Source organism: Manacus vitellinus, unplaced genomic scaffold (assembly GCF_001715985.3).
Source record: "Manacus vitellinus isolate BGI_N305 unplaced genomic scaffold, ASM171598v3 scaffold_13_pilon, whole genome shotgun sequence".
Lineage (NCBI taxonomy): Eukaryota > Metazoa > Chordata > Aves > Passeriformes > Pipridae > Manacus > Manacus vitellinus.
Window position 1 is genome coordinate 3,800,107 of NW_021938999.1, and position 27,917 is coordinate 3,828,023.

The 27,917-nt window shown below is 39.4% G+C and overlaps 1 protein-coding gene across 3 annotated transcripts in view; it reads left to right on the forward strand.

Moving 5' to 3' along the window:
* The window catches only part of PLXNB2 (plexin B2), a 262,983-nt gene that overhangs the window by 117,664 nt on the left and 117,402 nt on the right, over window positions 1-27,917 (forward strand). For 2 of the 3 annotated variants that reach the window (XM_018067989.1, XM_018067990.1), the window contains one exon: window positions 26,559-26,627. In XM_018067989.1, coding sequence (XP_017923478.1) covers window positions 26,626-26,627 — 2 coding nt within the window. In that variant the 5' untranslated portion in view covers window positions 26,559-26,625. Of the gene's footprint in view, window positions 1-24,180; window positions 24,198-26,558; window positions 26,628-27,917 lie in introns of those variants that run through there. The other variant, XM_018067991.1, reaches the window with a different exon arrangement.

The following is a 27,917-nucleotide window of genomic DNA, read 5'->3' on the forward strand; positions in this document are numbered from 1 at the left end:
ACTTGCCTTTTGTAGTAACCCACATGGAGGTGAAGGCCATGGCTCAGCCTTCAGGATGGAATAACCGTGTTGCTGTGGTCAGCACGGTATCTTAGTATTTCTCCTACGTCTTTCAAGGTAGTTTGCTTGCTAGTTAACGCTTGCTGATCTGTTTTCTGGCTTTGATTTTATTCTGGGTTTTTTTGTTTTGCTGCAAGGCATACCTTTGGCTATGGAGAACTGTCTTAGACTATAGATTTCCTATAGTATCACTGGAATATACAGTTCGTATGTAACTCCTGAGGAGAGACCTAATGCATCTTTGTCACATGCAAGGGCATTCTTACTTTGCAAAATAATTTTCTGGAGTTGATGGAAGTCGATGTGGCCACTGGAACCACTGTTGGCTCTCCTAATGAAAAATTGATGTTCTAAGTGGTGAGACAAATTCTATCTAGGCTTTTCCTTTCATTTAAGGTTTTTTCTTTTCTTCAGAGTCTTATAAATCACTTAAGTGCTATTGGAGAGTTAAGATATTTATCTGTTTGTTTGAGAAACCAAAAAAAAAAGGACCCATTAAAGCAGTTCCAGTGAGAATTGATATTATTGTTGCATTTTTTGTTCTTAATTATTTTGTTGCAGGCTGAAAACACTAAAATACTTCCTGTTGAAATTCATTGCTAAGTTAATGTTCTCTTTAATATTTAGGAGTGCAATTCTTGGTAATGTCTGACTTAACTAAGACTGATTATCCTTCTTGTCAAGCACACTTTTTTCAGCATTTTTGTCCTGCCTTTAAAAGATATGTCAGCAAAAACCTAGTAATAACATTTCAATTAAGCTTGCTGGAGGGGAGTAGAATGAGAAAGTAAAATTTTCATTCAATTTCATAGGGGTTTTTTCCAAGATTCTGATTCTGTGCAGAGTAATAAAATCACTGGCTTTTAATTAAGTTTAAACAATAGTTTGCCTAAATTTTAACTACATAATTTTAAAGTAGCTATATGGAATTAACTTCCCTTTTAATTACAAATGAAGTCAGAATGCTTCCTCTAACATGACGAACACTGACATAATTTTCTTTCATAAACACCTACAGCTGATGCAAATGGACCGTTTCTTGATTTCTGTTGTGTGCACTTCAGTTATGTTTAATTCATTGTATTCTTAGAATCCTGCTGTCTCTCATCCCCTTCTGACTCATTTGCATAGTATTTTGAAAAGTGTTTCAAGCAGCAGCCTCTGCAGGGCATGCTGATGTTCTGGCTAGGTAAAGCTTGCATAGGTAGGGGTCTAAGCACCAAAATAAAGTGGTCACCTTAGAACTTCTTAATTGTAGCTCTCTTGTAATTCCTCAGTGTCTTTTCTTAATTGATATTAAATAGATACCTATTCTCCTTATTTGTCCATCAAGTGCTTTGTTCTTCACTGTTTGCCTGAACTGGTCCTGCATAAGGTCCAGATAAAACATCTCACACCACCTTTGCCTTGCATGTACTTACACTGCAATCACTTTTTCACACAGAGATACATAAGAGCAAGCTTGTGAATGCAAAAAAAAAAGATAATCCTTTGCATTATTTTTGTCAGATATTCTGTTCCTTCTGTCTGATAGTGTGCTTCAGCAGGGTCTGGTAGACAAGCCCAGCTCACTGGTCAGGCTGGTATGCAAAGAGAAGATGCCAGACAACTTGAAAAGCAGGGAGAAAAGCTGCAGAGGAAACCCCTGCTCCTTCAAGGTCCAAGCAAGCACCCCAAAGCACTGGTCGTGAATGAATGAGCTTGTTAAACCTCTGCCACCACTAAAGCCACCATTCATGCAAGGTTTATAGCTCCTTTTTGAGAACATTGTAAAGCTAATCTAAGTAAACTTTGCAAAGTTGAGTCTGAATGTCCTTGCTGAAAGTGGTATGTATCTGCAGTGCTCTTTCTTTCAGAGAGAATGCTTTGTATTTTGCACTTTGTCAAAGAAATTTCCATTAAAAAAAATGTGGAAGGAATAAGGGGAGATCTTTAATCTACAGGTGATTTGTTTGTAGATATGAAAATAGCATAAGGGATTTAAGTCCTAGATCCAGAAGGAAGCACAAGCAGGAGAGTAAATTATTTCTTCTGAATGAGAGTAAGAACCTAATCACTCTGTGCTCCTCGAGATGACTGAAGATATCTTTTATTTTAATGAGAACCATATAGGCTTTTGTGTGTGCTCAAATGCACAGAATAAATTGAAATTCGCTTTCTGTGTGCTGTCACACATTGAGCCTGGATTGTGGTTGTGCTTCTGGCCTGGTGAGATCAGGTTGAGGGGTTTTTTTGTTCAAACATAAGGGTAATTCATTCTTCATCATCAATTGAACTCGAGCATTTTCAAGCCAGCTGCCAATTGCGATACGTGGGCTACTGGCTTTGTGGTGTATTCTTTTGTCCTCATAGTAAGAAACCATGCATGCTAGTCTGGCAACATTAACCTTTCTGGATGTAAAAATTAATCACTTGTTTGTCCAGACTAAAGTTTTCAGTGAAGTCTTCAATTTTTGTTCTTGCTTTCCTTTTTTTTCTGTTATCTGAGAGTAATGTCCTTCCTTTATGTGTATGAACTTAGTATAGCCTAGTAAAAGCAAGGAAATGCATTTATAGGTCTTGGTACCAGAGACTAAAATTTTTCTTTTGCTTTTACCACGGAAAGGTCACCCTATAATCCAATATACAGTGATATGCTCATAGCAACTTTCAGAGGACCCCCTTATTCCATATAAAAGGGAATGCATCCACACCCAAGCCAAAAAAAAAAAAAATTACTATTAAAAGAAAACATACTTGTGCGTTTCAGTTTTGCTCAGTGACATCCTCCTTTGAGCTTTTTTTCCATCTCTTATAAATTATGACAGTGAGGAGGAGACAGTGCAATAAATCATCATCCTAAGTGGGTAGGTGTAGGGTATCCTCTTTTTAAGGGCTTTAAAATGTCAAAAGTGAGTATTTTGATACATGGCTTAATTTGTCGAGTATTGGCACTTCAAACTATCACTAAGGGTCAATCAGACTTATAATCAGTGTTCCATACTTTGAAGATAAAACAATTCATAGTGTTGTGAAATGGTTTAGAGGTCTTGTTGTCTTCTGTCTTCTTTTCTGCATGTTTATGTGTGCTCCTCCCATTCAAAACCACTTCTTTTTCAGCTTCAGGTGACATTAGAGAAAATGGCTTGTGCCTTGTTTTACTGAACTGCTGGATTGGAATGAAATATTTGGAAACAATATGGTTTCTTTCATTTGCAAAATGTGTTGAGAGAATTGCAGAGAAAGAGCTGGTGTACCCACTGTTATTTGGTTAGCTTTTATTTTTTACAAAGTGGGCCAAAGCAGTTATTTAAGTTTGGATAAATTTGGATCCATTGGTCTGAGGCATGTTCCTGAAATCTTAAAACAAGAAAGAGGGGTAGTAGAATGGAGGGGTTTGGCTTCTTCCCTCCATTCCTTTGAGGAATGCTGAAGTGACCCACTTCTGAATGATGTTGTTAGTTTCAGACCTCAGTAATTCACATTGTGCTTGAGAAATCGGCCTGGAGTTGGGTCTCACAGAAGGGGCCTACAGATTGCTGATATTTGTGGAGCTGAAGGTGTTGGTAAAGGCTTCATCTGGAATAGTTTTTTCTCACTGCCTTATATATTTAAAAATGGGAGAACTGGTCAGAATTATTTTCACCTTGCAGTTAAAGGGAGGAGATGGTCTAATATTCTGGCACTGTGGTTTACCTCTTACTTTTATACCACTGAATATACCCAAAGAAAGATAGCGTGAAACAGGAAAGGTATTTCTAGAGCAGTTTCTCAACTTTCCTACTAAAGCATTTTGAAATATACATCTGAGCTTTTGAATCTGTTTTATTATGCTCTGTTTGTAGCTACCAAATTTAGAAAAATTCTTAGTCTTTCAAATGATAGGAGAGCAAAACATGTATGTCCCAAGAATCTGAAGTCAGTGTTGCAGCAGTAACAGCCCAGCCAAAGTATTGAGCTTTTTAAACGACTTTCAAAGATTATTGTTGGTTTAGGATTTTATTCTTTCTTCATGGCATTCCATTGTTGACTTTGAGGTGGGTTTTTTCCCCTGAAAATTGGACCCCCTTGTGCTTCTCAAGTATTTTTTTGGGGTTTTCACCTCTGATATGCTGCCTTGGTCACCAGATGAGAATGGAATGGATGCTCTTGTTAGTCAAGCATGAAAAGTTAACATCTGTTGGGCTTTAAAGCAGATTTCCAAGTAAACGGTAAAAAATGTGTAATCCTAGTAAGATAAACTTGACATAATCGCTACTTTCAATAAAGCAATTTTCTAATTTATCAGATGATAATTTAGTGGAAAATGTGAAAAAAAAAAGTGGCTAAGGGAAATATAATGGCTGCATTAATGAAACAGGTGAACACAGCCAGCTTTGTTATTCCAATATGAACAAGCCTTGTGAGTGAGTCCAGAGTGTAACACCACGATCTGTGTGTGATACTGGAGACTGGAGTCAAACACGGAGAGAGTTTTCTTTCTTTCACATGGCCATCATTTGGAAGTAAGAGTAATCCAATCACCTCCAGGAATCTAGATGAAGGGGTGGATGAGGAAACCACTGAGAGGTAAAAGTGCAGAGATTATGGAGAATTCCTGATCCATATCGTGAGAAGAACACTTGTGGCTGGTCTGTAGGCAGTGCTGTGCTTGTGTACCCAGTGCATGGGCTTCCCTTCACGACTGGCAGTAGAGAGAGGTGAGCGTATAGGCTTCTCTGGGATCTAGTAATACAATCCCCCCCAAAACTGTAAACTTCCTTTCCTCCTTATCCTCCTAAACCTATGGGCTCTTTACTCAATTTGGAATATGGTAAAAGAAGATGTTATTCAAGTGGAGTGGCAGTAATTGGGTAAGAAGGGAAGGAAAGGTATTCCTGAGGGTTTTCACACAAGAATGCTGCTAGCTTTTGACGTTTGCCCAAGTCAATTATATATATTTCTCCGTACTGGAGAACCTACTTTAGAGGGAGAGGTTGGTATTTCCAGATTCTAGATGTGCTTTGAGACCTGCCACAGTAAAGTACTGAAAACTAACGAGTATTAAAAATAGGCCTTGTTTTTCATCTTCTTTCTCCCTACCTGGAAGGGAGGGGCAGCTCTTCCTGACTACACAACGCCCTTTGAACAAGACAGATTTCACTCTAGTGTTTACGTAGTGTTTCCCATACACAAATGTGGACTACTCCCTGTGAAATAACACAGAGCCACGAGATGCTCTGATGAAGACTCTCAGTGGGATTGTAAACATCCCGCTTCTGATTTCTCCTTTCTTCACAGTTTCCTTTTAAAGTGTTTCCTTCTTGGGAACTTTATGGTAAGTGCCTGAATGCATCTGCTGTAGCTGTCATTTCATCTCCTTCCTATAGCAACATCTGGGAAATTTGTTAAATTTACTTCAATGTGAAATTGCTTTCAATTTGTCAGACATCAGTTTTAAGTGTTTGACTCCCAAGTGAAGAACATATCATTAGCTGATTATTATTTCAAGAGTTAAAGTTTGTGTAACTAATATTCTAAACCTCAACCAAATCCAGGTATTTTGGTGATTATGCTTTAATAGCTCCTCTGATTAATTTATGATGAAAAGAGACAATTAGATAGTACATAACAGTGTTGATTTTTACAGCAACATTTTTTTTCTCAGTCAAAAAACACTGTTGTAGCAAAACTCAGGAAAAAGAAACTAAGCAAATCTATTTACTTTGCTTTGCATTTCCTACTGACAGGTTCTTAGTGCTTTGGAATGGGTTAAAAGGAAAGGTAACAGCAGGATGTGACCTGTAGTTTCAGAGCATTTTGGGTGCAGGCAATGCAAACACCCACATAAAGTCATCCCAGGAAACTATTTTTCTTAATATTTTATAGTATGCAGTTTAGTCTTCTGCTTCCTCTATTATTTCACTATTTTTCCCTAGTATGCACATCACCATGGTACATGAGTATCTACTGCATAATCTTTTTTCCACCTGTCCTAACTGTATGCATGCATAGAGTGGAAATTAATTTGTTATGAAATCCAAACTGTAAATAAGAACTAATGTGTTAGCTTACCTAAGCATTTGAAAATATATACGATATAAAGTAGTATTGTCACCCTTACTGTGGAGCAGCAAGTAATATTACAACAGCCAAAGAACCAGTCTTGTACATTACTCTTCACCAGACAGTTGTAGTCTCTGCTTCCACCCTGTAATACTTTCCACAAGGCTTGGCCATTGCTAATTAGCAGCTGAGGGAGGGAAGGACTGGGCGATAATAAGATATCACTTTTCCCTCCCTGTTTTTCCTCCCATACCTATCTCCCTCACCTATGCAAGGGGATGCAGAGCAATGTGCTGGAGTGAAGAAACCACATCTAGAAGGATCTGTGACTGCCAGCAAGGCAGGAGGCAGATGGAATTATACTCTGTTAGGTGGTCATGCATCTGAGGATGTCAGTGAAAAAGTAGAGGACTAAAATGCCCTTTTTTCACTGTATTGTTATATTTCTTTAATGTGTGTGATTGGCTGAAATCCCTCGTGAACAGCTCTAAACCCCATCCACAGACCCCTGAAATAGCACTGATTCCTGTCCAAGAGGTTTAATAATGCTACATGGCATCATGACACTTGCTTTCTTGATAATTATATTGACAATGGGACTTCCATAGTCTTCACCCTGTCAGGAGGTGCTGTTCCCAGGTTTTGGCCTTCTCTAACATCTCAGCCAATTTATTGGGTTTTCCCTCCGCAAAACCTCTCAGCTCTACTTCCCAAACCAGAGCAGTAATTAGCCTCTCTCCCTAGGCGGTGGACTAAAGCCACTTAAACCTTTACCACCCTATCAAAGCAGTAAGGAATTTAGATTATCAATTTGCATAAAACAGTGCTATATTTATTAAAATATATATGTGAGTGTATATAATTAAGTGAGCCAGAGCAATACATGAGAAATTAATAGGAATGTGGCCCATACTAATGGTGTCAGTGATTGCTGAATCTGTGCAGTGAAACAGGAGTATTTTGAACATGCCTGGAATTTGGAAAGTACATATCCACTCAGGAACATTAGTTGCCTCATTGTGTTTAGATGACTTATATAATTCAGAGTTAATGATTGAATTCACGTTGAAAAACAGTCTGCTCATCTGCTGCTACTCCAATTCTCAGGGAGACTAAGTACAAAATAGCCATTTTGAGGAGGGATACTGAATCGAAGGCAATTTTCTTACCTTTTAGCTCCTTCGTGGTAAGTAGTGCTTATCCCTCAAGCAGGTGCACCAGAAAGTACCACCAGTAAATGCTGATGAGTTCTTCAAGGAGGGAAGTGATGAATGGAAGATATGGTTATAACTACATAACCATTTAAAAATCTCTTTCTTCCAATTATGTTGTGTGGAACAAGGATTTTAAGCATCCACTGAAGATACAATTTTCTGAGCTGTGGGGATTTATTGATTTATTACGTTTTTCTCCTCTCCATGGCATCAGTGGGGAGGATTAACTTTCACTTACACTCAGATGTCATTTTTCACTGGCACTATCACCCCCATTCTCCATCCAAATGTGCTGCTGAAATGTGGCAGGTGGTTTTTCCAGTAATTGCATGCTACTTCATTCCATTTTGAATGGAAGTATAGAGTACAGTGGCCTTCCTCTCTCATCACCAGCATACTTCACAGCCGTGTGGTATTGACTGAGAAAATGCAGAAGAGTGGGCTCCCCTTTAGATTGCAAAGATGTGTTATCTTGCTGTATGTTCCCTAAGGAGGCAGTAACTTAATTCCTGCGCAAACAGCTTCTGACTCCAGCACTTTTTGCATGACCAAAAAAAATCTATTTTTTAAATGTCCACTTGTTGGGGTTTTTTATGATAAAAGAAACTGTACATGGTTTTGAGTATTTAAAATTCACTATTCGGTATTCTATTACAGTATACATATGCTTGATCTCATTCTGAGGCCAGCAACCCTGCTCTCATAGAAGGCAGCTTTTCTTTGGCCCCAGCTGTGCTAAACACTATTGTAATTAGCACGATGGTTAACTTAATCAGAGCACTTGGCTCGAAAGAGAGGTGTTACAGAGTGCACCATAATTAGCATTTTTATTTCTTTGATCCTGAGTGTGTCTTTATTGACAGAAATATCAAGAGCTTGTTTGTTTTTTCTTTTAACACATCAGGAAGCAGAAATATATGTGGCTATGAGACTATGAAATTAGTAATGATTTTTTTATTTTTTTTTTTTTTATAAAACTGTCCCAAAGGAAGTAGAAGGGATAAAGATCTACATGTATGGAAAAAATGGTATCAAGCCTCAGCCTTTACTGCTGCAGCATGTGGGCAGGTATATGGCCGGGAAACAGCTCCTGGGACTGCTGCAGCCTTGTGAAGTTGCATGGACAGTGTTAATGGCATCTTAAACTTTTCTAGTGTGCTGATGTGGATGACATGGCTGCTATTTGAGTCTGTAGAAAAGGTGCTGTTTCCTTAAAGTGAGGAAGGGGAATGCTGCAAGTATGATCTGTTTGGCAAAAAAACCCTAAAGATTTGGATGATACTGTAGCAGCTAAAGCTTTAGATGAATGCCAGCTCGGTCACTGAAACATAGGCGTCCCATCCTACATGCCTGATATAAGCAGGTGGTGAAAGCATGCAGCAGACCATATGACTGCTGTTCATGAAAAAGCATAACATTTATGCTGTCAGACAAAATGCTGAAGTCTTCCAAACTTGCATCTGGCATCACCGCCTTGATTGCAGGGGAGGAGAGTCAAGACGCCCGGGAGGCTCTTCTCATTACACACCGCTGAGTGGAGCGGTCGATCGCAATGCCAACAAACCCAGCATATTAAAAACTGGGGACTTTTCAGTAGATGAAGCCACTGTCAGCCTTCCTTGGATAACCTTTGTTAGGTTTGATAAACATGCCCATGTTGCAGTGGGATGCCTGTAATGCTTTGTATCTCCAGTGCATACACAATGAGTTGGGTGTAATTTGTCTCAGTTGGTTTTGAGCATTTGTTTAACAATCTGGAGCAAGTGCTATATGTGCTTGTTTTTATTGACTTTGAGATGATGTTAGCTCAGGTATTGGTAGACACAATATAGCACAACAATTTGTATATTCAACTTCCATATGGCCTCTATAATTTTGACTACTGGTTTTAAAAAAAAGATATAGCAATAACTATATGGAAAACTGGGAAAAAAAATGGTTGAGGATCCTCTTGCAAGAGCTCTTTGCAGGTTTTCACTCTTCCTTTATGTATGTCTGTCTTTTTACAGTCTTTTCAAAGAGGAATACCTGTGTTCTTACAGTTCATTTGAATCTGCTTTGCCAGCAGAAAAATCATATGCTAATAGAGGCTGCAGAGAATGCAACTGTCATTAAGGGACTTGATATGTTATCCTTGACTTCACTAGATTACTTTTATCTACTCAGGATGGATAAGTAATTTTTAAAACGTTTATATAACTAGATTTTAGGTCAATAGCAGGTTAAATGGTTTATTTAAGTAATCTTTCCTGGTGGAAAGTATGTGGAAAGACCCTCTCACTGTTTTTACAAGATTATTTTCATATCAGCATTAAAGCAGCAAGCAGTCTCTTTGACAGTAAACTCGGAAGATACCCATTATTTGAGAGACGTGATAAAAACAGTATAATCTTTTCCAATACCCATACAAAGCCAGTAATTGTCTGTTTCTGCCATTCCAGTTATTTATGTAATTATACTTAATGCCAGACAGATTTAGAAGAAATAGAAATTGTTGCTGCTGGTTCTGATTAATATTTTTCCATCCTGAGATCATAAAAACAGGAATAAATACCTCTTATGGTGGTAGAGAGAATAAAGGACTCTGGATTTGCAAACGATTGATCAGAGGAGCTGAACCAGAATGGGGGAAGTGCCTTTTTTGAGTCTCTCTCCTATACACATAATGGCATCATTCCTAAAGCTCACAGATTGCTAGGAAATGCTGTCATCACATAATATCACTCCTGGGATGTTAATACCTTTATTAAACTAAAGTCTGTAGTAATTTTACAGTGGATTTCAAAGATACAGAATTTAACTATCTTGAACCTGGACATATCCAGGCTGTCTTGCTTTGCCCCAGTCCTGGTGAAACTATTTACCTTGAGGCCAAAAAGTGTTTAAATAGTAAGATACCTCCCATACTGTCCTGCTTAGCATAACTGGGTTGGCTCAGGACAAGGAGCTCTAGGTAAGCCCCTGCCCTCCATCTAATCCTACATGCTGGAACAATCCAAGGTGGTTTGTAAATGCCCTGGAAAGCATGCCAGTGCTTTCAGACTCCAGGATTAGGGGAGCTGCTTGAAAACTTACAGATACGTCTTATATGCAAATTTACTGCATTCAATTGCGCACAGTCTCAGTATTTGAGTTGCTTCTTCACAGTGTCTGAAGAGAAGGAAACTGGCCACGTATCACTTCTACAGCAGAATGCTCAAGTTAGAAGTTCAGATTGGGTTCAGCAAAGCTGGTGTATCCATTTAAATCAGAAAAAGGAAAAAATAGATTTTTTTAGGTCCACTCAAGAAATTAATATGTGATCATAGGTCTTATAACATAGTGTTCATCTAGTTTGGTCAGCTATAGTATTATATATTTATACAAATTCACCACTTAGCCTGAAAGTTCTGCCTGAGCTAGATAATACCAATTTAAAAAAACATCCACTCTCTTTTTTTTTCTTTTAAAGACTTTAGGTGATGGCAAATTTACTGCATGCAAGTTTGAAAGGCTTCAGTGACTTAATTACATTCATTTCTAACACTTCCCCCTCATTTTTATCCTGATTTTTTCCTCAGAGTTCTGTTTTTTGACTCTCTGTCCTGTTACACCCTTTATTAAACATCTCTCACTAATGTAAGTATTTATGGACTGTGATCAAGCCATTATGAACTTTCTCTTTGTGAAAATAAATAGACTGAATTACTTCTGGTTCTTGCTTTAGGACATCGTTTCCTGACTCTGAATCCTTCTTTCAGCTCCACCCTGAATCCTTTCCAATTTGTCATCATGTTTTGTGCAGTGTGGATGCCAGACAGGGCCATGTATGCTTGTATAGTTTCAATCACAGGCATCTCAGCAGTGTAAGGGAAACTGAATTTTTTTACCTCTCCAGGAGTGAGGGTAGAATGAGTTCACCCCAAAGATCTGGGTTGTTAACCCAGCTGTGGAAGAGGGAAAGGAGAGAGAGCATGGCCAAGACTGGAAGGAGCTGGTTCCTCATTTCCTCCCACTGACACTTCTGCCAAAAGTAACAAGAGGACGTTCGGGTATGACATAGGCAAAGCAGGCAGCAGGTCCATGACTATCACTTAGCATTGTTTTGCTTACTACCCCGTTAACCTGGATAACCTCAACTTCATCTGTTCCTGGTAATGCTCCTCTGAAATGCTATAATGATGTTTTCTGCTTTGTGACTTCCCCTGGTTCATGTATTGAAAGATCTTATTCATTTTCTTAGCCACTGCATCCCTGCCAGAGTTTTAGTTGTGGCTTACTGTGGCCCTGAAGTCATTCTTCAAGTCACTGCTTTCTAGATTAGTTCACCACCTTACAAGTTTAACCTGAATTTGAAGAAGCATGACCTTGCATTCTGTGACTACGATAAGTAACATCATTCAAAGAGCTACATGGAGCATATTTTTCAGCTCATTTTGAACTGACCAGCCCTTAGTCTGGCTGCTATACCATTAGTTATATTACCTTCACCTTGACTGCCATAGTATTGTTTTCTTCCACATCACTTAAGATTATAGATTAGAGAAGGACCAAGATCTATCTATACACAAATCAACCAAATTATTTGGTTCTGGGAGTCCCATTTTCTGAAGTCTCTCCTATTTAATTGCAATATTTCTATTTTGTGAGATGCATGACTCTGTTTTATACTCCTCTTTGAGAGGAAGAATGAAAAAGGCAACTCATCTTTCATCTTGTGGTTTTTGTGTTCTGTGTGGGGTTCTACTACTGCAATGCAGTTGAAGATACTGCAGAGGGATATTTAAATTTAAGCCAAAAAAATCCCCTAATTAAAGTGAAGAAAAAATTATGAATGCATTTCTATTTTTAGTATTCATGAAAGTTGCCTTTGCAGAACCTTTGGGCTTAAATTAATAGACATTCCATTTTTAATTGGAGCATTTTGTGGCATGCAATGGTTTATAATAAAGAGTGAGTTAGTTAGGCATTTATTTGAAAACTAAAACATTCAGGGAAGCCAGTGTGGGGTTTTGGATATAATATCGACTTCATAGATAAAAGGGACAGGGGAGGGAGGCAGATGAGCCACAGACAAGTGACACTATTGGACATCTTAGCTGTGCCTTCTGGATGCTATCCTTAAGCAACCAGGGCAAGATAAAGATATCACAAAACATGCCAAAAAATGAATTCAAAATAATAATTTTTCAACCTGCAATCTGTATGTTCATATGTGAGTCAGGAGTTACAGAATCTCTCAAGAGTTTTGCTTTCCTTACACCCACTCCCATAGATGAGCTTCAAGGTTTTTCTATTTGTGCTCTTTGCTGCTACTCACATTAGACATGGGCTAAAATAAATAGGGATTTGCTGCCCACGGAATAATGTCAGCTAGATGAGGGGGGTTTTTGTGGCATCCAGCAAAAATAACGAGGGAAAAGGGAAAGCCGTGGAACATACTGTGGTAGCCAGTGCTTGATGGACAGCCTCCTGCTGCTCGGCAGGAACACAACTCCCTTGGGCAGTGCTGGCAGATCAGGTCCTCTTCTGAATCCAGGTGATTTCAATTCCAGAAAGCTAGTCTTTTTCCCATTATGCCAGATTACCCTGCTAGATTCTGTTTAAGGGAAGAGGAAAGGAACATTTGAGTTTGCAAGACTTGTCATGTGTTTTCAAGTCACTGCTGCACAGCAACCACTGTCCTTACTGCTGCTTAATCATACCACCCTAAAAACTGCTAAATCAGTTAAAAAATTCAGATATCAGGAGATTGGGCTTGTGTTTTCTGTGTGAGAGTGTCTGCTTAGAAAAACTGGATTGTACATTTTTCAGAAAGCAAATGACTTGTCACAAAGCAGTGCTTTGTTCCTATGCTGGATGTTATCTTGAGCCATGATATGGCAGGCTGTTGCTTCACATTTCATGTGCTGCGTAACTTCCCTCCCAAATGCCAGAGCCATCAGAGAACTAATATTGCCTCCTGTACATGGTGGCAATCGTAATTACTGCATCAAACTTAGAATAAATACACAGCTAATCAAATATGATGATGAGAAGTAGAATAATAGGCAGACTAGTAGAACTATGGTAAAAATGTTTGCTGGGTAAAGCTTTCCTGGCATGTTGCTTGAAGCGAAAGTGAAGTCCACCTCTTCCAAACACTGTATTCACGTCAGGTTCAGCCTTGTTTTGTTTAGAGAGCATCTCCATCAGTCTGAATTACATTTTTCCTCAAATGATTTGCTGCAGATTAAATTATCCTTTCAGTTGGGATGGGGCAATAGAAGGAAATATTCCCGCATTTCCCCCCCCCAGAGCAGGTGGTTAAAGCACACTTCTGACACTGCAGCAATGCAAAGTGATGTTGTCTTTACCAAGCACAAGCATAGATTTGAATTGGATAACTGCAAAAATTGCTTATCAAGGTTGGAGATTACAGTTACCTCAGAAAGGATAAGATGTTTTACCAAACATTGAACTTTAGCATTAAAACAGTGAATACCTGGATCGTGGCATTGTAGAGTATGAAGAAGAATGCTTTATCTTTAATCTAATCTAAACAGAGCCCACTTCCAAGTTTTACTAACTTTCATATTTTCTTAAAAATAGACTTTCGATATAACATCAGTAGTGCTAGAGTAGCTTATGTCTCCTGCCACAGAGAACACTGTCCCAGCTGTTTTCAGTCTTACAAAAACCTAATTAGACCGTGTTGATTTTGTCCGTGAAGTGGCAACAGAAACAGTTATACCACATCAGGAGCCACTTTGTTTCATTGTCCTTAATGCCAGTATTTGAAATCCAAGCAGAAGTATCCTGATGGTCCAATATGGAGAGTAATGAGGAATGAATATCTCAAGCCTAATGAGCTAATCTTCTAAATAAAAATGCTGAAGTGTTAGTTTTCATAGAGATGTAGTCCCCTACAATAGCACCAGCTTCCCTAGTTTGAGGGAGGCTCTTTGTTATGGTCAAAGATTACTTAAGTTTCCTTTTTAAAAATTTTTTTCTTCCTTTTTCATAGCCATCCTTGTTAGTGCTATATTGTAAGCATATTTTGAAAGGAGAGAATAATCTCCTTTTCCCGTTTCCTTTTTTTAAAGTTTTTTTCTTTATTTTGAACTACACGATCATTTTAGAGATACCATCAGAATGACCTTTCCTTTCCTAACAACTCTGCCAGAAGGACATCGAATTGGATGTTTCATTATTAGCCTCCTACCATTCAGACAATCGAGTGACTTTTTTTTTTTTTAATAATTCCAAGTTCAAGAGTTAAAACTTGGAAAATTATTAAAATCAGTCATGTTTAAAGAATGAGATAAATTTTAAATGCAAATTGATATGATAATGCTGGAACTTAGAGGTATAATTTATTCCAGAAATATGCAAAAAATGAATTTTAAGTATATATTATTGAAAAGTTCAAGTATTCTTGCAAACTTGAAATATATTATCTTTGTGGCATGCTCATATATGTATATATATATCTAAAAAAAATTATGTTGACTAAATGGTAACAAATGAGCCAGTGTTTACCATGGTAAGGAGTACATTGGGGACATAACCATTAGACATGGGTAATTTACTTTTAGCATTATCAGTTAGAAATACTGCAGTTGAGTGGAATATTTTATTACATGAAAACATCTGTAACCAATATATCCCTTGGGAGGCTTACGTGACCTGTGATCTGCTTTGAAAAAAATGTTTTGGTTTTATGAGGCTGCTCAAAAGAAGTATATGCAGCAGACTGTGTTCCAACATATCTGGAAGGGGCTCCCTCCTCTGTGCACCTCCTGGAAATTTCTGGGAGCTGCAGCAATGTGTCTGCGTTCCAGGCTGTAGTCTTCAAACTCACTTCATAACCTGTGACACTGAAAAAGACTTGGGAAATGTGTGCAGTCATACACTCTACCTTTAGTACTACTAAACTTATTAGTATATTATATGTATGTATATATAAAATATTCAATACTATTCTGTGCCACATAGTGTTTCCACACAGTAATCCTTGCTATGAGGTATCCTAAAACTATAGCTGTCATAGTAAGGTTCGATCAAAAAGCATGATGCAGACATCTGAAAGTATATTTATGTTCTATTAAAGTATCCTTAGTATATTTCTCAGGACTTGCCATGTACCTTTTCATGGCTGCTTTTTTCCCCCTCTCTCCTTCAGTGAAGCCAGAATATGTCATCCCAACTTAAATTTGCAAAGCAGTCGCCTATGTTCTAACCTTCATAGTGCTTTGGCAGGAAAACAAAGTACCCAGCTGCAGAGGACTGTCAGTCAAGGCCTGGGAACTTGGGGAGCCAGGAAGACAGAGGGCTAGACAGTCTGAACTTGACAGCCCATTAGGTACCTGACCTTCTGCTTAGACGACTATTGAATTCTTGAAGATGTGGATTAATACTTTCTTTTATTTTGGGAGTTCAGAAGTGAGATGGGCAGATAGGCGTGCCAATTAGAAAGGGCTTTGCCATGGAGTGCTGTGTGCCCTACAGTGCAAGGCTGTACTGCGAGTGGTGTCTTAGCATGCTATTTCTACAGAAAACTATTGAGGAAAAACTGCAACTTCTTTACAGAGGGGGAAAGCCGTCACACCCACCTAGGATCTCATTGTACTATAACACTGTAAGTGGAGGCAAAATTACTTGTTTCTAGTTACTTGGCTACTGCCTACACCCAGAAATCAAAACTGTCCAGTTTATGGCCATAGGCATAACACAGGCATGTTCCAGACCATAATATGTCGAGAGGTTTTTTGGCATAGGGTACTAAAGTAATAGGTTTCATGCCAGTAAGACCACTGCGTTGCCCTTCTGTCATCACTTTCAGTTCACGCATGCTCCATGCAGCTCTGCAGACACAGGGGCCCCAACACAGCAGAATAGAGGGAATTTCTCAGCCAAAAAATCAAGTGATTTCAAAAAATCACTTGAAATACAGTGAGCTAGTGCTGCTTTTTAAAAAGTCTGCCTTGTATGGAGAACATTTAAGACTCAGTCTTACCCATTGAGTACTTTACCAGTGCAAAGGTAGAAAAAAACCTTTATAGGCATGTGAAACAGATCTCTTTTGTCTGTGGTGATAATACTGTGCCTGGGATTGGGCTGACTGTGAAACAAAGTGTAATTCATCCCCAAATTTCTATCTGTTTGAAAGAATGAAAAGTATGTGCTAACAGGTTGGTGGCAGTGCATATTGATTGCAGGCATAGAATTGGGAAGAGTGCAAAAGTTTTGACTCAACAAGGAGAGGTGCTGCAAGATCTTTCCCAGAATGGAAAATCTTTCACTTTCTGTGCCCCAAGAGGTAGATGAAAATGAGTCTTATGGTATTCTTTCCATGTATGAGACAGTCCCAGGCAAGGCAAGGCAGGCTTTGTGTGACACAGTTGGGTGAGCTTTGTTTGGAGGAAGTTGTATCGTTTATCATGGAGGAAGCCACATAATTTCTCATTCGTGACCAGAAAAGTTTTAGATATTCTGAAATCAGTGCATAGACAATATCTAGAAATGGGACAGCTTGTTTTGTCTAGCTTTTTGAGTCCAGTAATGTCAGGAGGTGGAAAGTTCAAGTCTAATGTTACTGGCTGCGCTCTCATTTTCTGCTGATAGGATATAGAGAAGGCTATGGGGAAAAGCACAAAAAAAGGGCAACAAGCCAAATGTAATGAGGAAGGAAAAGGTATGTTTTGTTTTGAGAGAGGCAGGTGAACCTCCTATTTGGAGCAGAAATGTGTTGCAAAGTTAGTGTTTACACAATGTGAAAATATCCCCATTGTTGCCTCACACCAAGGAGCTGATAACATGGGAAGCTCTTTGATCAAACACCTAGGTAATTTCTTAGCTCTCTGCCATAATTCAACATTTAAAAGGCAGGGAATGTTCTCCCACCACAGATACTTTTTTAATCTCTGACATTTCTTTGGAGAGATACTCTGAGTAATTTTGAAAATAAAAACAAATATGTACAAATGCAGCTTTTTCCTTGAAGTGGTGTAAAGGTTTCACTGGAGAGAAATCGTTAAGTAGGATGAAAGCAGAGTAGTGTCAGACCAGTGTCATGACAGCGATTGCTTGCTGATTCCCACCCACTCCATCCCAAATAATTGAGTTAAGGAATGTTATTAAATAGCACATACTAACTTTTTAGTTTTGCAGCAATTAATGATTTATGCTGTTCTTCCGTTGACATCATCTCATGTCACTGGAGTACATTTTAACAAGAGGTATGTAGTTCTGGTAATCCCCAGGAAATCTGCACACTGTTTACCAAAACCCACTGTTTTTTAAAGAAGAGTTGTGCTTTGCCAAGAGACTTGGAGCATGTCAGACTAGAAAAATGCTTCGTTTGATGCCTGAGAGGAAACAATGTGTCTGTGGACATAAAATCTTATGCCTTCATGGTAAAAACATAGAGGTAATTGGCTAAGCCATGGTGTTTTGCTTCCAGAAACAGGAGGGCAGTCAGGCCAGCCGCTTTCTTACTGAATCTTACTGGCAGATCAGCAGACAGAGGTTTCAAAAAAGCACCTAACTTCACACAACTGATGACAGATCTTGCTGCTTACCTACAGCGAACAAGCTGAAGAGCCAGCTTTTCTTTTCTTTTCTCTGTTTTTTCATCCAGACAGTCAAAACTGTATTTTAGTTTGTTCTGAACCTGATATTGCAGGGGTATTTTTTTGTCCTGCAGGCTTTCCACTTAAAGAGTTTAGTGACTATAAACATGCAATGCTCTTTTTTACCTCTGCAACCCACTTGCATTAATCTACTTTTGTGCTACTTGGCATACGAGGTGAAACAAATGAAAAACTGTATTAATTATTCATCAACTAAAGTATCTCTTTCAGTGTTTCAGGTTTATAGATACCTTTGCATAAACTAATTGATTTTAATTATAATATTCCAAGTAGTTTTAATTAATAATTTAAATATAATTGTTTTGGTAAATTCTTAACCTTATTCTGAGCAGCTGGCACTGGAAAACAGAATTTGGCAGTGATTTAACTTCAGAAATATGGAGCTAGTTTTCTGCAGCTGTTATCAAATGAAATTAGTAACTTGAAGGTGTGGAATTTTTTTTTTTATGAAAGGCTAATCAAGTCCAAATTCAATTGCGTTCAAATCTAAGATAAAACATGAAAAAAAAGTGTGGAGTAGGGACAGAGAGTTTCCTAAGGCATTCACACCTTAATGTGGCTGAGTGAAGGAGGAGGAAGACGTTAGTGCCAAAGCAATCACATCTTTTATCTCAAGAACTATTTTCAGCAAGGTATGCTGATCTTATTTTCCATCCTCCCACGCTTTGGATAAGAGTTTCGGGAAACTTTATTCTTCCTTTGCTGGGTGTGGATCTAATAGAGATTTCAATACCAGGGCACTACCAACCTTTCAGGCAGACTAGTTGTTTGAGTCACTGCAGAAGAAATTAAGGTATGTCAGTTCAGATAGGAAGCTGATTTACTGTGTGATTTTTCAGAAAAATCTCTACTTCCTATGCTAGTGTTGCAGACTTTAACCACTGTTTGTGTGGACAGAAATATTGTTTGCCAAATACTGTTCTCCCATGGATGAGAGAGGCTTTTAACACTGTAGCACTATGAACAAGTGGGCTTGTGGTGGCAGAGCTTTATAGCCCTAAGGAGCAGAGCATGGGATGGAAACTGGGTGAGAGCAAATGCTTCCAGATGGGTGCAGCATCCTCCCACAGAGGTCCTACATTGGTGTGCTCAGTTTGCTGGCAGCACAGGCAGCTGCCAGCCCTGGCTGCAGCGAGCTCCTGTTTCTCTGTCCGTCTCCTGCTGCACATCTCTGTTCCTTATAATCCCTGCTGCCCTCCCAGCAAGTGGGGTCCATCCTGTCAGTAGCAACACAACATGCCATGTTGAGGATGAAGACAAGGACAAGTATGAGGCCGAGACGTCCTGATGTCACCACTGCCCTGCCAGCCTGTACCACAGCAACTGCCCCAAGATAGGGCATGAGGCACTTCCCAGCCTTACGTGGAGCCAGTTTCAGTGGCATTAATTACAGCTGTGGTTTGGATCACTTTGCTTGGCCATTAAAATCCATTCCACAACGAGTAGTATTGAAGTGAGCAAGGAATATTTGTGGTGGCTATGGATTTCCTCCAGGCCTACAGGAAGAGTAAATTAGTTACTGAAAACTTGACAGTTTGTCCTGAGTGCTTAACTCCTTCCTCTCTGGAAGCTGGCTTTTCAGAGGCAAGTGACTTTAAAAGGAAGTAATGTGCCTGATGCCTTTTTATTCCCCCACCCCCTCTTAACGGTAGAGCTGTAATTGCAAAACCAGCCAGAAGTGATTTGTTTGAAGAGGAAGTGTGGGAACTTCCTTTATAAATATTGCCTTTCCCTTCGTGTGGATCCAAACGTGGTTTCCTCTGCTGGCGGAAAAAAAAGTACTTGAACTGAACAACAAGCACTTTTTCCCGTAGCTCATGGCCCATGTAGGCATGAAAGAAAGCAGTTTTATTAAAAAAAAAAAAAAAAAAGAAAAGAAAAAAGGAAAAAAAAACACAACCAACCAAAGTAAAAAGGCAGGTTGCTGCTCAGGGAAGAACTGAAGTTGGCTGGACCATCGGGTCATCTGGTTTTTTGCCCAGCCGTTCCCTGTCAATGCCTGCAGATGGACGTCCTCTGCTCAGGAGTGTGGGGCAAGTTATGGTCCCGTGGAGGGGGCTGGGGGGGAATCAGTGTTTACAGAGCCTGTGATTACAGAACCCGCTGTGACTTGCTCTGCAAGATAGGGCAATATCAGCCCAAAGCCAGCTCCTATCACCATTTGGAATGGTTTCTTTTTTAAGAAAGCCTCAACATCTTTCCTAGTGAAGTATCTTTCCTAGTGAAGTAGAAACAATAGCCTATACCCTTCCCCAGCCTAGAAATACCTTTGAATTCTTTGCAGAACAGGGGTTCACCTGCCAGAAAAGCAGCTACATCCAGGGAATTGTCTGTGCTCAGCAGTAGCAGGTAGGTTAAGCTCACAGGGAGGAAGCAAGTTTTAACCTGACAGGCTTAACCCTGCTATATTGTTGCACTTTTTGAGGGTTGGTTTTGTGGGGTTTTTTTGTTGGTAGTGGTTTTTTGGTGTTTTTTTTTTAAGTGCACAGTATTAGAGTGTGTGGGCTCCTTGGGTGTGCAGGCAGCCAGCTGGCCTGGCTTGCTAACACAAAAAGGTGCAGATGATGGGAGTCAAGGCGGGGGGTCCATTTCCCAGCTCTGAAGAATTCCAAATTGGGAAGACAGGTTACAGAGAAAGCAAGGGAGAGTGTGGAGGGAATCAGGCTGATTCTCTGAGAGGCACTGAAGATGAGAAGAGCCCTTCTGCCTGATTTGAAGGAGAGAAGTGTTCTTATATTGCTTATAATAAGGCAGAGAGTTGTCTTGTTCATTGGATTTGATGGGCAAATGAGAGATTCCTGGTATTATAACACTGGATTGATGTGATGCTTTCTGATCTGGCCAGCGAGAGGCACAATCAGGCCACTGTTTTACTAATAAGAGGTTTCTGATTTTTATACATTTCTCAGTGGGGAAGAAGAAATTTCACTCAAGCTTCAAACCAGGCTTTGTAGTGGTTCATTTTTGCACTTTTAGAAACAAACAAAAGAATAAAATTTGCAGCGCAATGGGCCATCCTGGGAAAAATCAGTCACAATCAAAGGACACACAAGAAACTTCACTGATCTTTCCACTTGGGCCTTGGTGAGGCTTGCCTGGCTCACCATGCTAGTAGTTCTCACAACCTCTCATACCTTGCTTCAGAGGACTGGACATCCCAGTGCAGGATGACAAAGGAGTGGGAAGTGAACTTTGGGTGATTTTTACTTTTTAAATAAAATCGAAAATAAAGCTCTCATCTTTTCACTTCCTCCTGCACTTTGTTCAATGTCATGCAAATGCATTTAAAGCCCTACAGCGCTCAGGATAAGCTCTCAATCCTTTTATGCCTTTCTCCTTGTTTTCTACACCATCTTTTGCTGCTATCTCCTTATGTCACTTATTCTCTCTCATTTATGCTGCATTCCCCATTTAATGATCTTTATTCCTTTTTACCTTCTTACAGTTAACATTTTTTTCCTCTCCTTTTTCACACTCCCACTGTCATGCCTGCTCCTTTTTCCAATAAAGCAGGCTGCATTCCATAATTCAGGGAGTAAACCTTCAAATTCTTGTGCAAGTACTCCCACTGACATGAAGAGACTGCAGAACTGGGTCCTAGCTTGGCAGATGTATGGGGAAAGGCAGTGGAGCCAATTTTAAAACAGTCTTAATTACTTTGGTGGTTTGTATTGCTTTGGTTGACTATTAAGATGCGTATTTCTAAACTGAGGTGTGCAGCAGTGGCACTGTATAAATAAAGAATTTCAAGAACTTGGTATAAAAAACTTTATAGAGGTAATATATTACTTTCAGTCAGGGGAAATGGAGGGACACCTTAAAATCAGTTTTACTAGCACCCTGTGTTTAAAAAAAACCTTCTTTTTTTCTTTTTGTTTAACCTCCTGTGCAAGCCTGGGCATGTTTGAGACTCCCAGGATCCAATTTCATGTAGTATCCTATTTCAAATCCAGGCCAGAGCAGATCGATCGAAAATCAGTGCTGTCAGAAATAAAACTGCCTGTGGAAAGCCTTCAATGACATGAAGATGAAAGGGGGAATGTAATGTAGCAGATACTGATTTTCTTTTTTGAGGTGTGAGGCTCTGAAGCAGTGTGTCCTTGAATGTTACACCATTTACCTTGATTGAACAGTAACGGTTGTAGGACAATTTTGGTGAATTTTTGTGTTCTTCAGTTAGTAGTTAACAGCTGTGTTTTGTGAAGGGGGAGTGGTTGGTGTTGCTGGGGCTGTTTTAAGCCAAAGCAGAAGCTGTAGAATATCTTACAGCGGGCATACAGCTACCTGTAAGTCTGCACAACACCAGAATAACACAAGATTCCTATTAATTCATGTCAGTGAAATACTTACTGGTATTTTGAAATGATTGAGCAACTTCAGTACTTTGAAAACTGCTGGTGAATGCAAACTAGTCGAACTGATCTGTGTTTATACTGGTTTTTAAGGTTTTTAAGATCAAACACAGATGGCAGTCTTCTTCATTTTCCTTTATAATTCTATGACTTCTCTTCCCTGGCCCACAGAGGCCAAAGGTTCAAAGTAAAAGAGGATTATCTTAGAATTGAGAACAGAGAGAAACAGTAATATTGTTTTAGGACTTTGAAGGAGCAGGGAAGTGAAGGAAAAACTAAACATGTGAGCTTTGGTTAATTTTGAATTCTGGGTAATTTAAAAATTTGACTATGCCAGTATTGTGTTGAATTCCTGGAAAACTATGAGTAAACTTTGTTCTGCTGTGTAGTGCTGGTCTGTCTCCTGTCACCTGCACTAGGTGATGCTTGTGACATGGTGAGCATCTTGCACTGGTGAGAGACCACTAGGTTGCACAAATAGGTCCCTTGCATGGAGGTAGTGTGTCATGGTGGCTGGCCTTGGCCCCATTTGCTCTCAGAATAAGGGAGGAGGCTTCAGAAAAAAAAAAGGTGGTGTCCTCACATTCTAAAAAAGTGCTGCCTAAAACCAGCCAAGAGAATAGCAGTAAGCCAAGTAGAGGAGAAAGAAAGTCAGTAAAAAAACTCTGGAGTTCATGTGCTAGAAGTGGACTCTAGTGTCTGTGGACAAGGAGGTGGAGAGGGCAGAATGGAGATGACCAAGAGCCACTTAAGCTAGAGAGTCACAGGTGAGGGAAGATACTGCATTGATGATATGTCGGTATGTAATAGCGTGACACTGAGTTAATTAGAGATGTAAATACACTGCAGTGTTTAATACATTAGGCTAGTATTTGGTATCACCCTAAAGTTTTTAATAGTAAATTCTATGTCCCGTTTCCATATGGACATGGTCTGCATGATGTAAAATCACCTTCCCAGCGCTGAAATATAAAGATCCATTCTCAAAATTAAGCTCAAAACCAGTATGTAGTTTTATCTTATGTGCTCCATCCTATCAAGGGCACTGTGCTTGTTAGCTCAACAGCCGGATGAAAGTTCCTTGGGCATATAAAAGTCTATATGAAAACTGTCTGCTCCATATGTTACATATAGCTGAAGGCTCAGGGGAATAAGGTCTGTGTCTGGGAACCGGATAGTACAACATTCTATCCCTGACCCAGTGCCTGACCTTTCTAACAAACAAATAAAAGACTCCCTCAAAGAAATATGGTTCATGATCTGTTTTTAGCTCTAGAAACAAACATTAAAAAAGAAAGCACTCAGTGTGCTCCTACTTGTGCTTACAGCAGCATCAGCTTTAGGTGCCACAGAACAAGTGCCACACTTTGTAGTTTGCTGCTTTTAAAAGCCACTATTTCCCTGGCAGTCACAGTGCCAGGGTGGCACATTATCCACTTGCAAAATTTTGCTCTTGGACACAACCAATCAGCCTGAGTTTATAATCTTTTTGAAATTGTGGTATCTGAGACCTTGACCCTGAGAACAGAAGTGCAGCTGCCTGATGAGAGAGAGGGCACTTGCAGGGCACTTGTTCATAGTTGTCCTGTTTCTACTGGGTTATTGACCTCTCATGATGGTCTTAACTGCATACAAGGTGGTCTTCATCCTTTCCTCCTAAAGGTGTATTTTGATCTGAAAGTCAGAAATTGTGTCATGTGGAAGGTGGGAGCAGTTAAGTGTGTTCACATTGTGACAGGGTAAGAACTAAGAGTAGTCTATTGTCAGTAATCCCCTGCTGTTCTCTGTGGGTTATGGAAGGGAGACAGAGTCCCTTCTGAAAAGCAGCTCAGGGAAGATTGATTCCTAATTCAGGAGGCAATCCATGGCAGGACTCTCTCTGTCAAGCCAATGAAGAGAGAAGAAACAGGAAGATTAGCCTTGTTAGACTGAAGGTAGCTTGTGTGAGCACCCCCCTACCCACTTGCTCTATTTGTGCTCATGGTTTCTGTCAGCTTTATAGAACAACTCCCCTATGACATCCAAGTACTTTTAGTTTCAGGTCAGTCTACAACAGCCTCCAGCTATCAGAGGACCTGTGGCAGCAACGTGTACTGAAGTTCCTTCAGTTCAGGCAGTCCATTTTGACTGGCTGGCTGGCCAAACCCATACCATGGAAGACCAATTCCTCATGGTGTTCCAGTGTAAGATACTGAAAAAGTTGTGCAGGAGGGAGAAGGAAAAAAAAAAAAAAAAAGAAGCCTTGTGGCAGATGGTACCACCTGTGTCCATCTAAACTCATCCAAAGCAGTGTGCCGTTTGAGTGGAGAAACCTGGAAAATCTGATGATTCAGTCTGAATACATAGGGAGATAATGAGAGAGATTTCTGGCTTACATCCCAAGCCTCTTATGAAAAAGGCTTCCTATTTTATAACACAGAAAATTGAATACGGTTTGGTAGCATCATTTTCTGGAACAACTGATTACCAACTACAGACTAAACTGCCCAGTGTACTCAGGTGAGAACTGGCACATAAGTAGTCCACTGACTCTGTACCAGTTCCTGGGTTATCATTGAGCCTCTTTTTCCAGTAAATAAATTTCTGATGTTTTTAGCAAAGGACGCACCTTTATGATTGGGGGCATAGCTGGCTGAATACAACAGTCAGGGCTGACAGCATTCAATACATTTTCCAGGCTCAGCCAAATACTAACTTCCATTTACTTCAGTTCTTGCATCTGCAAAGTTGGGAGGTGAACAAACTGTGCAAGACATGCCTAAATCAGTGTTCAGCAATGCTTGCAAAAATGCTACTAAGGAAAGAGGCAACATGGATATAAAAAGCGAACTTCTCATCATGATCCATTGTTTCCTTGCTGACTACTTCCACCTCCTTCCTTCTTGGTTGCTGTTGACACTATTATAATGGTTCACATCCCTTTACCACTTCCTTTTACTTCTGAATTTTCTTTTCCTTTACATGCTTAATTTACACCAGATCTGTTTTTCCTGTTGTCAGTAAGATATCAAGAGAAATCTGCCCTTTCCCTTGGTCCTAAAGTCCAATTTTTTTGTCTGTTTGTCTCTTGGGTTGGCTGCTTTACTTACACTTCCCTCCTATGACCTTCCTCAGTTCCACTCCAAGCCTGCACTCTTCAATTATGCTGTATCATGCAGCTGTGGTCTAAATATCTCACCCAGCTCTTCTCCCATATCCCTCATTTCACAATTTTACTGATTATCCATGTACATCCGCTACCTGGTGAGTGCTCAGGTTCTCTCAAACAGATTTTCCCTGGGAAGAGATAAATATATGTAGTCTTAAGGAACATCTTCCCACAGAGATATAGGGTATGATCACAGGAAATGAAATCCCATGGAACATTATCAAAATAAACTTGGTTTAGTACTGTGGAGGAATGTGGAGGGAAAATAATGCTGCTGATGTTTGCGTCTTACTTCCAGGAGAAACCAATGTTGTGCAAGTCTCAAAGTCACATTCAGCTGATATGAGATGGCTTTGGAGAACAGGTGGTGGATTTTGCCAGGTGTTTGGGTCTCTCTCCCCTGGGAACTGCCATGCAGTGATCCTTTAGTGCATGTGTTGGCTTTTGCTGCAAACTATTTAATTGTGCATTGGATGCTTTGCTGAAAAGCAACTGGGAAATAACTGTGTAAGGAACAGGTTGAACCATTCAGCACTCCCTATGTCTATTGCCTGGGATATTTTTTTCGAGGACAGTTGTCATCTTCCCATTCATGTTGGACAATCTACATGAACCTTTTTTATCACTTTTTTGCATACACAATGATGTTAAAGAATGGTATTTTATTCTTCCCTAGAGGGACAGACACTGTTTCTCTTCCATTCTTAAATGTTAGATTGTGGGAAGTGCAGAGGACTCCATTGATAAGAGTATGTTCAAGCTCTAGCTAGAGGAGTACCAAATCATGCAATAATCCACCTGTAATGTCAGGCATTCTTTCTGGTAATATTCTTTCTGGTAATATATCAGTTGACTTCTCAGTTCTTCAGTAATTAGTTGTACATCTGAGCAACTGTCCATCTGATTTATTATCCAAGCAGCTATTGAAATGCAGAATATTGCTCCATTTAGTTTCAGGATTGAAAGTTACGGTGTGCTAAAGTTGTGTTTAAAAGGTAATAAAACTAACTGTATATAAACAAATTACAAGTTTATAGGACACTATAGATGATCTTAAATCTATATGTTAAAGCTCATAAATTTGATGTAATTGAGCGTAGCTTAATGCATATGAATATATTTGTAATTGTTACCTTCTTTTATTTAGAAAGAAGATTAAACACTGTCCTGGAAAATAACTTGATTGTAGTGAAGAACAGTTAGTGGAAAAGTGAATGTAAGTATTTCACAGCATGTGCCTATTATTTATGTTTGTAAACCATTGACATTGGTGATATTATAAATCATGCTAAATTGGCAGCATAATTTACCAAAAAGACCACTTTTAGTATGGCAAGAATGCAGAATGTGATCAGTGGGCATATGTGTGTGAAGTATGGAATATCTATTGCATAGTTTTCAGTATGGAGTTGTAGGCTTATATATACCTAAATGCTTTCAATGGGACCACATGATATTAGTCACTTGCATGCTTATGAACTGTTCACAGGAGAAATGGCAACATGAAGTTGTCACTAAGTGCCCTTAAAAAGGAAAAAAACCCATTACTCCTATATAAATACCCACAGGGATTCTTAAATTCAGTAAGGTGGACATATTTTCCATTTCCAGAGGAATTTAGTCTAACTTGGAATAATGTAGCCAGTATATAGTATTTTTCAGTATACTTACTCCAAAGATGTGAGATTACAGTAGAAAAAGATTGCACTGTGGATTGGCAATTCAATTTACAGTGAAATACAGCGGCTGCAAGTTCCAGGCTAAGTGCATCATTGCTCACTTGAGGTCACTTTTTCAAACCTGGAGTCAATAGTTCTCTAACAATAAGAGCTTTGGTTCATTTTCTAGAACCTTTTGAAACTGTTACTTTGCTGGTGAATGCTCCATTATTTTTCTCAAAGTAATTCCTTTCCCTAGCTTTATTTCATAATAAGGTGAACTCACTGTGTTCCTGCACATGTATATGTACGTACATATTTGTGCATGAAGCAAAGCCATATCTCTGCAAGCTTATCCCAGGAGGTTTTGAGTGGCTCTGGTGTGCAGGGCAGTGATAGTCATGAATTTCTAGCTGCCATGGACTCATTCCAGTGTTTTTTCATATTACATTTTTCCCACGATCTCACCTTCCTTTTCCTAGAGCCTGACTGAGGAGTTTGGAAGCAGTCAACTAAGCCTTTCCAAATGCCAAATAAAGTATAGAATTAATGACTTAGATGTCAAAATAGGACATCAATCCTGTCTTAAATATCTAAAGCTGGGGTAGTTTTAATTTTAGCCTTTCAGCTCTTATAAACTTGTCTTCAGTAATTAGTGGCTGACCAATAGTACTGAAACAGTGAGATACTGCAGGAACTGCATACTGTATTGCAAAATTTTGTCTGGTTTATGCAGAGTTGTCTACTGATATAGGGTTGCTTGAAATGACGATCCTCAGATTTGACAACACTGTACCTAAGTTAAAGATTTCCAGACTAGGCTGTGCGTTACTGGTATCTGGCCTAGT